This window comes from Crocuta crocuta, unplaced genomic scaffold (genome assembly GCF_008692635.1).
Source record: "Crocuta crocuta isolate KB4526 unplaced genomic scaffold, BGI_CrCroc_1.0 scaffold72, whole genome shotgun sequence".
In the NCBI taxonomy this organism is placed as follows: domain Eukaryota; kingdom Metazoa; phylum Chordata; class Mammalia; order Carnivora; family Hyaenidae; genus Crocuta; species Crocuta crocuta.
Window position 1 is genome coordinate 7,927,868 of NW_027529427.1, and position 11,250 is coordinate 7,939,117.

At 50.5% G+C, this 11,250-nt stretch overlaps 1 protein-coding gene across 1 annotated transcript in view; it reads right to left on the minus strand.

Annotated features, from left to right (window-relative positions):
• CACNA2D4 (calcium voltage-gated channel auxiliary subunit alpha2delta 4) overlaps positions 1–11,250 on the minus strand; it is a 117,370-nt gene that overhangs the window by 17,970 nt on the left and 88,150 nt on the right. The window contains exons 27-29 of the mRNA XM_077759004.1: positions 5,632–5,693; positions 4,592–4,636; positions 4,366–4,428 (exon numbers count right to left, since the gene is read on the minus strand). Of these exons, the coding sequence (XP_077615130.1) occupies positions 4,366–4,428; positions 4,592–4,636; positions 5,632–5,693 (170 nt within the window). The remainder of the gene's footprint in view (positions 1–4,365; positions 4,429–4,591; positions 4,637–5,631; positions 5,694–11,250) is intronic.

Here is an 11,250-nt window from a genome sequence, read left to right on the forward strand (position 1 = left end):
CTGACTTCAGCTCAGGTCATGATCTCCCAGTTCACAGGTTTGAGCCCCACATCGGGCTCTGGGCTGACAGCTAGCTCAGAGCATGGAGCCTGTCTTTGGATTCTGTGTCTCCCTCTCTCTCTGACTCTCCCCTGATCATGCTGTCTGTATTTCTCTCTCAAAAATAAATAAAACACTAAAATAAATAAATAAATAAATAAATAAATAAATAAATAAATAAATAAATAAAAGAATGAGGCCTGAGCTGGAAGAGAGTTCCAATGGGACCAAATGTCTAATCAGCAGGCCTGGAACACCACCAGGGCCAGGAGGGACCCAGGTCGCCCCTCCCGGGGGCAGACCACAGATGTGCCCTTGGACATTGCACTCACACTATTCGCTGGGCAGGAGGGCCACAGTGAGGAAGGGCTGGGAGGGACTTTGGGAAGAATCTTTGCATCTGGAGCAGTGACAAGGTCCCTGGATGGACCTCAGCAGGGACAAAGAATAGTCTGGGCCTTCTGGCACATTAGCCCAGCTGGGAAAGTGCATCCAGGTCAACAGTAGCTGGCATTCAAGCCTAGAAAGTGGCTGTCAGACTTCATCGCACATCAGAATCATCAGAGATCTTGTCACAGCACAGTTGGCGGGCCCCACCCCGGACTTTCTGATTCCCTTAGTCTGGGTAGGGCCTGAGAACTTGCATTTCTGTCAAGCTCCCAGATGCTGCTGCCGCTTCCAGTACCCCTGTCCCCCAACACTGTGAGGCTTAGAGGTAAAAGGGGGGAGGAATGAATGAGTTGGCCAGGCCATGTGGTTCTTGACAGCATTTGGGTGTGTTTGAGGAGGCGGAAGGAGTTTATGGTAGAACAATTCTGAAATGACTCCCAATGATTCCAGCCTCTTGGGAGGTTGGACCTAGTAACTTGCTTCCAGTGAATACAATAAAGTGATGGGATGTCACATCTGAAACTAGGTCCCAAGAGACTGTGACTTCTACTTCGTTCTCACTCTCTCTGTCTCTGGCTCTTCTTGGCTTGCTCACTCTGATGAAGCAAGTCGCCATGTTGTGAGCTGTCCTGTGGAGGGGCCCATGTGGTCACTGACCATGTGAGTGAACTTGGAAGCTGACCGTCCTCTAGTCAAGCCTCGACATGAGTACACAACCCTGGCTGACACCTTGCTTTCAGAATCACGGGGTCAGAGTTGTCCGGGATGAGGGAAGAGGAACTCCATCAAGAGACTGCTCCCAGAGTCCTGGCACCAGCCTTGGAGTTTCATCCGGGGCTTGGGATGCCTGGCCTTGGCGTTCAGGGTCCCAGAGGCATTGGTCCTAATTCCATTAGACTCAGCGAAGTGCAGCAGAGGGAATGAACTCTGCTCCAAGCAGTAACAGAGTGGCCTGGGGTGGGTGCCCAGGCCACAGGAAGACTGACCACCCGGGAGGCTGGGGCTTGTGGCCTGCCACGCCCCCCAGAGAAGGCCGATCTCCCTGTGGTCACCGTCACTGCCCTTTACTGGTATTTCTAGGCTCAAAGCCTGGCTTTTCTATAGCTGTTGGTTTTCAGGTTGCTAACCTCACGTTGCAGCCTCAGTTTTAACTCCAGGATAAAATGAGACTAATACCATTACCAGAGATGACGGTGGTGGTGGTGGTGTGGTGCCCCCGCTGAGGCCCCAAAGTGGGGGAAGGGAGGGAGTGGAAGCAACGGAGTGTCAGAGGCCAGGGTAACCGAGCACAGTGGGGGCTTGGGGCTCTGGAGGAGCTTCTGGAAGTTCCCAACCCTATGATGAAGATTAAATTCCATTTCGTTTACACCCTGCTTCATCCTATAAAGGATTTGGGATGGCTTTTAAAACTACATACAATGTTAGAATAGTTGAGAAAACAGGGATAAATAAGCTAAATAAACACATACTTTATAAAATATAAGTCTCTAAATAACTGTTTTTACAAATATTATCCAAAGTTGTGCCAACTTGTGAGCAAATGTGATCTGCGTAGGACCAAAGGGGCCCAATGGGTGATGCAAAGAGCCCACCTCTCCAGATGTGGGGGCCCCACGCTGGCTTGGTTTCCTTCTCTGCAAGGTCATCCCTCTGCTTCTGGAGCAGCGTCAGCCAATGACGATCCAAAGCTGGGTCGCCACCTTTTTATGTCAGCCCCTGAGCTAAGAATGTTTTTCTATTTGCAAACGGTTGGAAAAAAATTTTTTTTTAATTCATAATGTTTCATGACACATAAAAATGGTATAAAGTTCCAATTTCAGTGTCCATAATTCAGTTGTATTGGAACAAAGCCCCGCTCACGGTTTCCATACGGTCTATAGCTGCTTCTGCACTGTGGCATCAGAGCCGGGTAGTTGTGACGGGAGCTGTCGGGCCTGAAACGCCTAATGACACACTATCTGGCCCCTTTCCAGGAGACACTGGCTAAGGCTGTCCCGGAGCACGGTCTCCAGGCTTGCCCGCCCTCCCCCTACATCTTGCTGCTCTCCTCACCAACTGTCAGCCTTCTACTCTTGCTCTGAAACTCTGGCTCCTGAGAGCCAGCACCACAGGCACCTGGAGACAGGGCGGTCGCAGGTCCCCAGGGCAGCAGGGATCAGCACGTGAATGACTGAGAGCATCAGAGCCTCCTGCAGCCTCATCCCATCCACTGGTTTCAACCCCTGTCATCACCCATGTTCTCCCAGAGCTACAGACAGATGCTAAAATGGACTGGTGCTCTGTCGGGCTGCCCTGGGGACTGCGGGGAATGATTGGCAGTTCCCAGACAGGATCATCTGCAGCTCCTACCAGAGGAAAATGGGGGAAACCATCTTTCTCTTCACCACAGCTGCTGAGGAAAGCTCTCCTCGAGGAATCAGTTTCCATGACCCATTGGTGCTTCTTCCTCAGTTTCCCTCTTTCCCACGTCTCTTTCCTATGCTATGGGTCCTCCATGTTCTGACGGTTCCTTCGGACCCTGAGCCCTGCTTGGGAGAGGCCAGAGCACCAGCTGTGGCCCATGTGGAGACAGCCATGGCCAGGACCTTGCCCTGTGGCTCTACCCCAGGACTCAGAATCTCGGGGCAAGGAGGAACTTAGAAATCATGTAGTCCAGCCTCCTTACATCAGAGAGGGGGGAACTGAGGCACAGATAATGGAAGCTGCTTAGACAAACTACATATCCAGTTAGTGGCCAGGATCACACTGGATCAGATTCCATATCCCTTCCCTTGAGCATCAGGCTGGAGGCCCTTTCAATGCTTTTGGTTTGTTAAGAAATACTTTAGGTGAATATATTTGGGTTTGGTTCAGGTTTGAACAGCCCTCTTTTTTAGTTTGATTCCTGGCTAAATAAGCCACTAATCTGGGGGCTCTGCAAATACAAAATTATGATTATACTTTCTTTTCTGCCTTTCTGAGTACATGCTGGGTCTGGGGAGACATCCGTGTGCCCGAGGGAAGGCTAGGTGTGCAGCCAGGCTGCTAGATGAAAGAGGGTTGCCTCCGTTCATTTATTTCCTCTCTAGCAAGCTGAGGGTCAGTCTTGGTGGGTTAGAATAGAATTTTCCTCAAGGGAGGTCTAGACAGAAGAGAGTTCAAAGTGGGACAGGCTTGGCCATTCTGGGACCAATGAAAATAGAAGGGAAGGATGCTATAGTCTGAATGTGTCCCCCAAATCCACATGTTGAAACCTAACCCCCAAGGTGATGGTAGAAGGTGGGGCTTTGGGGGAGTGATTAGATCATGAGGGCAGAGCCCCTAGGAATGGGATCAGTGCCTTTATCAAAGAGACCCGAGAGCTCCCTTGCCCTTGGCGTCACGTGAGGATACCACGAGAGGTCTGTGACCCGGAAGAGGGCCCTCACCTGAGCACACCAGCACCCTGGCTTCTGACTTCTGGCCTCCAGAACCATGAGACATAAATTCCTGTGTGAACCACGCAGTCTGTTCATGTTGCAGTGGCCTGAATGGACTAAGTGGGGAGGGGACGTGATGGAGGGCAGTGGGGTGACGGGCAGTGTAAGGGAGTGTGGACTCTGGGAGCCAGCGGCACGCCCCGGCACAGGACACATGCGGCCCTGAGGTGGAGCTTGGCCTTGCCGATGCTCCTCATCATGTGGGCAGATTCCCTACCCACCATGGGATGAGGCCAGATAAGGTACAGACAAAATAAAGAGGTAATGTTTTCTCTGACCATCCGAGTGGAGAAGTGTCTGAATTTTGTGATCTTGCTATACGGACTTCATTTTAAGAAGAGACCCCGTTTTCTTCAGACCATTTACTCTCATCTGCTCTATGTCAGGATTACTTCCTGGGGCCATTAGCCCTCTCCCTGACTAGCCTGGCTGTGGGGTGACTTGACTGCCCCCTAATTCTACTTCCCCAATTCCTTACCTCCTGGGACCTCTCTGAGATCAGGATGAAGCCATTGTTGTCGATGACGAAGCAGTCCAGGTTCTGGGGAGAAACCCAGGAGGAAGTCATGGCTGGGCCCTGACGCCTGTGTGGCCTGCCCGTCCCGGCGTTCCGGAGGACAGGCCTGCATGTCCAGTGCAGAGACACCTGACGTGGCCCACACTGCAGGGAAAGATGTGGTTGGGGGGCCTGTGGAAGAACTTACACTGTCCTGGCAGCTCTCTGGGCATGGCCCCTCTGCAGTGCCGCACTGCAAAGAAGAGGAGAAATTGTAAATTGTGTATACCTACGTATGTGCATCTGTACAGTGTTGTGTGTGTGTTATATTCGCATACAGATGTGGGGTTTACACTGTATGTGCTTGGTGTGTGTGTGTGGTACATGTGGTATGTGGTGTGTGTGTGTGTGTGGTATATGTGGTATGTGGTGTGTGTGTGGTATGTGTAGAGTGTATGTGTGCAGTGTGCATGTATGGTGTATACGTGTGGTGTGAGGCACGTGTGAAGCTGTGTTAGTGGGGTCAGGGCAAGGAGAAGCGGGCCCTCGCTGGCGGGTTCAGCCTCGTCTGAGGGAGCCACGGCTGCTGCGGCCCATGTGTGAGGAGGGAGGTCAGCCCCACGGCACTGGAAGCCTCCCAGGGTGGCTCTGGAGACTCCTGGTCTTTGTGACCCCACCGGATGTGGAGGGTGCTGCTCGGTTATGGAGCTGGTGTCCCTTTCCCTCCCACCCCTTCCGTCTTCATTCTGTGGTTTCCTAAACCCTCTCAAAGTGAGGACACAGCAGCACACAGACAGGGCCATTGCCCAGAGGGACCGATTCTGGCCGGAGGAGCTTGAGGGGGGCAGCAAGGAGGCCTAGGAAGTGGGGAAGAGCGGGTACAAGGGCTCCGGGCTCTGGGGAGGGGCAGCGGGAAAGGAAGGGGTGGAGTGAGAAGCACAGGATGGACAGCAGTCAAGGTCCCCGGGTCTTGGCTGGAGGGACTGAGGGGTGCGCTGCCTTCTGCCCGGTGGGGCCTGCCTTTTCCCCGGGTCTGAGCTGAGACAGAGCCCCTGGTGAGGAAGGCCAGGAGTCCACAGGCTGAGGCATGGGGAACTGAGCCAGGCAAAGAAGGAAGGGATCTGGGACAGCAGATTGAGGGCCCAGGAGGTGGGTCGAGAGGCAGTGGGGGCAGCCCGAGGGAGTGGCCCTCCTCACCCCAAGGTGGCAGCCATTCCTTTGGCCTTGGCCTGGCACCTTCACACCCACCTGCAGGGTCGCTGCCCAGAACGTGCGTTGCAGGAACTCCAGCCTCATTTGGACGCCCACGGCTGCAAGGAAGTGGGGAGAGGGAGGGCAAGACCATGGCCGTGTGTTTGGGGAGTGGGGTAGTAGGAGGGAAGAGACAGTGAGAGAAAAAAATAGATCCAAGTCAGAGAGAGGAGGTGCATCCGCAGGAACTGAGGGGAGAGGTAGCACCGAGCTGAGTCAGATGGCAGCGTGCTCGAGAGCCGAGGCTCCTGGGGAGTGGGAGTGGGGAGAAAAGCAGACGGGCTGGTGGCTTCTGTCTCTCCATAGCAGGCAACACCAGAAAATTCTCAAGAGAAAGATGAGGCCCAGGTTCTACAGAACAATGAGGACAACACTCTCCTCTCATCTTGGGGAAATCAAGGCAGGTGCACTGGGCACTTCATTCTCCCTTTTCCCACAGATGGAAAAACAGGCAGAGAGACTGAGCCATTTGCTCAAGGTCATCGGACCAAAAGTGGTACGCTGAGAGTGGAATTCAGGGCCCCTCATGGGGCTTTCTAGATTTCAGGCCCATTCCTGCTCAAGGTCTCCCCCACTTTGTAAGGCTCTTTTCTTGCTGAAAGGTATGATCCGGTTTACCCAGGTTTGCACGTAGGTTCCAGAAAGCTAGAGATGCTACCAACTGGCAAAAGCTACTGTTGATGATGCCACGTCCAAGGGCCACCCGTGCCTTTTTGGTTCCCAAATAGTCTCGGAGGATGAGAGCTGGAGCTCACATGCTAAGAGAAATCTGAGGTCAGAGAACATAACAAAAAGGCAGGTTATATTGAAAAGAAAAGGAATAAAAAAAACTAGGTCGACTTCCTACTGTCTGGAATAATAATATTGAAAATTGTGAGTGCCAGTCACCTTCACATCCATGAGCTTATTTCATCCACACAGCGGACCACTTCTATTCTTATTCAGACTTCACAGCTGAGGAAATGGAGGCTTGCAGAGGTGATGTGCTTGCCTAAGTCACCCAGCCCCGAAAGGCAGAACCAGGGCTCAGCTGGGTCTGGCCCTAGGGCTCTTAACTGTCTGTTCTCCAGGCAAGCACTCTCCCACCTGGGGCTGTGGTCCCCTCATCCGCACACTGTGCACGGATCTGGGCTCCTGGCTGTTATGCCATATTCATGAGACATTGTAGGCACTCCAGTGACCACTCATTGGAGAGATCCTGCATCATGACCATTCTGACTTGCCAAAACTCAGCAATGGGCTCTTCTAAATGGGCTGGAGTTCTGGAATGGTACAGAGATACAGAACTGTATCCTTTTGGTTTTTCAATATGGAATGATCCTAAACAAATATTATGAAAAAAATAAATGAGACAAAGGAAGGGTCAAGGGGCCAGAGTCCTGTCCCTGGGGTTGCCAAAGCTGTGATCTTTGGATTTGTTTCTTCAGTTACAAAATGAGCCATGATTATACTTGCCCTAAGAAGGCAGAATGAGTATAAGATTGTTGAGGCTCAAATAGATAAAGAAGGAGACTATTATTCTATACTAGAGCCTTGGTTCTCAAACTTTGGCATGTATTAGAATCATCTGGAAGGTTTGTCCCTGTCCCCAGTCTCTCATTTAGTATGTCTGGGGTGAGGCCTGAGAATTTGCATTTCTTCAAAAAAATTTTTTTAATGTTTATTTATTTCTGAGAGAGAGACACACGGAGTGTGAGCGGGGGAGGGTCAGAGAGAGAGGGAGACGCAGAATCCGAAGCAGGCACCAGGTTCTAAGCTGTCAGCACAGAGCTGTTCGAACCCCCAAACTGTGAGATCATGACCTGAGCTGAAGGTGGCTGCCCAACCAACTGAGTCACCCAAGTGCCCTAAGAATTTGCATTTCTAAAGTGTTTCCAGATGATTTTGATGCTACTGGTCCAGAGACCATATTTTGGGAACTAAAAATGTAAAAATTGTAAAGCAATGCTGTTTGACTGAACTTTCTGTTCTAGACACTGTCTCATACAGTAGCCACTAGACACATGTGGCTATTGAGCCTTTGAAATGTGGCTGGTATGACCGAGAGCCTGAATTTTAGATTTTTAATTTAATTTTAATTAATTTAAATTTAAATAGCTACATGTGGCTGGTGGTCACCATATTGGACAATGCGATTCTAGAGCACACAGACAAAACCAAGGCCCTGAGAGGCCCCTTCCTTCCTTTGGAGTCTCATGGCGTTTCTGTGCCTGGAACTTTGGCTAGCCTTCTGGAACAGGTTCTATGATACAGGAACATTTGAGCTCTCTGTACACTTCTTTAGGCTGCAAGGTTCAATGGCTGAGAGGAAGGGTGGGAAGGGCATAGGCACACCCACTTCTTGGTCATGACAGAGACACGAGACACACAGACACAGCACGTGATCAAGTACATGAGGCTTGTGCTGAAGGGTCCAGCGCTGGTGACCATACCCTATCCTCCCTTCCATGCTTCTCTCTAAACTTGCAGGTGGCTCTTCACTCTCTCTCCCATTCTTCCTTTTAAATGATATTCATTTTAGACCATTTGTTTCATCTGTAGAAGAAAGCTGAGTACAAGAAGAGGAACCTTCTAAAAATTACCAGAGAGGAGTCACACCAATGCTTAGAATGATCAGAACTTTGGGCTACTGACCGCTGTCCTTGGCTTCCATAGTCAAAGAGCTTTCAGACGATTCCTTAAGGGAGACTCTGCCTGCTCATGGAATCATGACATTCCTGAGCCAGAAGAAACTCTGTGACTCTAACACAGAGTCTTGAGAGGGTGGGGGTTAGTTTTTCCCTAATGAAACTCGTTTTGAGGCTCTTGGCTAGAAATGGGAGGAGTGGGGAACAAAGCAGATTCTGTGTCCCTACGTTCCATCTCACAAAAGGACCAGAAGCCACTCTAGGGCAAGCTCCAGGTCCTTTGTATCTGGGTGTCCTTTGCAGAACTGAAGACATTCCAACTGCCTACATCTCCACTTGGGTCACTAAGAGGCATTTCGAACATCCCATGTTCAAAACTGAACTCTGGCTTTTCCTCTCCAAAATGTGATCCTCCTTGAGACTTCTCCATTTGGGGCATATTCCACTTAATTGTTCTCATGTTCCCTTCTTCAATCCAGGTTCTTCAGCCCTTATTCCAAAACACTGTAAGTCTGTCTACGCCACCCTCTGCTGCTACTATCCTGGGCCAAACCAACATCCCTCACTTGGATTAATGTGCTAGACCCCTAAGCAGTCTCCCTGCCTCTCTGCCGTCCGTTCCCCAATAGCCATGACAGTGATCTTTCTGAATATCAAATCACATCACTCCCTTGCTTAAAACCTTCCAATGCCTTTCCACTGGTTTTGGAACAAAATCTAAACTCATCTGTAATATGGCTTCAAAGCCCCATAGGAGCCTGCCCTGCCACTCTCTCCGATTTCAATATGAATCATCTTCTCCCTCAAACGGCTGTGCATCAGCTATGTTTCCTTCCTGGAATGCTCTTCTCCTAGAACTTTACATGGCTGGCTCCTTCTCATCATCCGATCTTAGCCCAAACATCACCTCCTAGAGAGGCATTCTCTGACCTCTCCAGACAGAGCAGCCCATTCCTTCATCATCCACTCTATTTCATCACTTTTAGTTTCTCAGCAACAGGATTTATTTATTTTATTCTCATTTATTGGCTGTCTCACCTTATTAGCATGGGGGCTAATAGTAGGCAAGGGGAAGTGAGTTCTGATCCCTAGCACCTACTATAGTACTGTGAGGCTCCATAAATATTTTTTATTTTACTTTTGAGAGAGGGAGAGAGAGCGCACAACAGCTGGGGAGAGACAGAAAGAGGGAGACACAGAATACAAACAGCTCTAGGCTCTGAGTGGTCAGTACAGAGCCCGACACGGGGCTCGAACTCACAGAACCTCAAGATCATGACCTGAGCCAAAGTCAGAAGCCTAACTGACGGAACCATCCAGGTGCCCCTCCATAAACATTTTTTTAAAGTTTTTTAAAAATTTATTTATTCTTGAGAGAGAGAGAAAGAGAGAGAGCAGGGGAGGGGCAGAGAGAGGGACAGAGAAAGAATCCCAAGCAGGCTCTGCACTGTGAAATCATGACCTGTCTTGAAACCACGAGTCAGGTGCTTAACTGACTGAGCCACCCAGGCTCCCTACCACAACTATTTTGTGACCTAACTAAGTAAATATTTGTGAATTCCATTGAGTCAGCCACTTGACTGGGAAGCAAATTCTACAAGATCTTGCCATCTCGTCCCTTACCTTTAGGGCTTAGGACTGAGCTGAGCTCCTTCCTCCCATATGAAGCTTGGCACTCTTATGGATCTGGACTTGAGACCCTAGAGGTTTAGCTGTGCTGATTCCCCTGAAGGCTTAGGAGGGAGCCCCCTAAGAAATGGGGACTTCAGGTGAGACAAAAAGAGCTTCCTCATGGTAGGAACTGCTAGATCCTGACAGCAGGGGCTGGTAGAGAATGGGGGAGGTAGTGAAGAGCATGGGGGCATCTTCAACAACAAATTGTCTGTTCTGTCATTCTCATTTCAAATTCGGTTCAACTCTTGCCTTACAACCCAAACTGTACTTTTCCACCCCAGACACTGTGAGAGCCCAGCCTTCTCTTCCTGGGAGACCTGCCAGGGTGGCCCTTGGGTCCCTGTTCTGCTTGCTCAGGTGGTCGGCTCTTATCAGAACCTCACTGGACCCCCGTCTCAGGGGAGCACCAGGCTGGCCACCCCCCCCAGTGCCTCCTCTAAGCCTGCTGTGTGCAGGAGATAATACCTCATGGTATTATGTTTGCAGACGGGCACAGAACTCGTGGTGAAGAGAAATCCAAGCAAAGGGATCTAGGGAATGTGCGGCACCAGCTTCTCTGGGCTGCTTCCCCCAGTGGGTTATTAAGAGACCTCCCCCTCTTGCTTGTGCATGATTGGTCCTTGTTTCAGAGGCAGCCGTTGGAGCCCAGGTCCCACTACAACCTGACAGAGGCAGAGAAATGATGCCCTTTCCTCCTGCCTTTCCTCTCTCCCCGCCTCTACACAAAGATCTCTGCTTCTCCAGCACGATCTTGTGCCTTCCTCCAAGGCAGCTTTTCTTTAAGATCCCCTTGACTGTCAGACAACCTAACAAAGAGCCTCAATAAGGCCACAGGCAGCAGACGGCTTATCAAGATGTACCTCTCTGTTCCGGGTCCTGGCTGTCACCTCGATGCTGCTTTGTCATTACAGATGGCAAACAACACAGCTGTGCACACACATACACACGCACGCACAGAGAGAAATGCAGAGAGCCATTCTCCCAGCGAGTCGGCACCTCCACACTTTACCCTCTAGCTCTCCTAGTTACTTTGTCCTTTCCCCTTCTCTGCCCTGATAACTCGGCCTGGAGACTGTTGAACTGATCAAGAGCTGTGAGATTAGGAGGGGGCCATCTTTTACCCTACAGGCTGGTTTGCCAGCAGATGCTCAAGGTCATAGAGTGCCAGTAACAGAAGGAGACCCAAGATCTCAATCATTCTCCCGCCTCATTGTACAGAGCAGAAAATCAAGGCCCAGGGCTGTCAGGTTCATTAACTAGCTATTAGCAGTTAATAGCTAGCAGCAGAGTCTAGACTCCAGGTCCCCTGATGCCT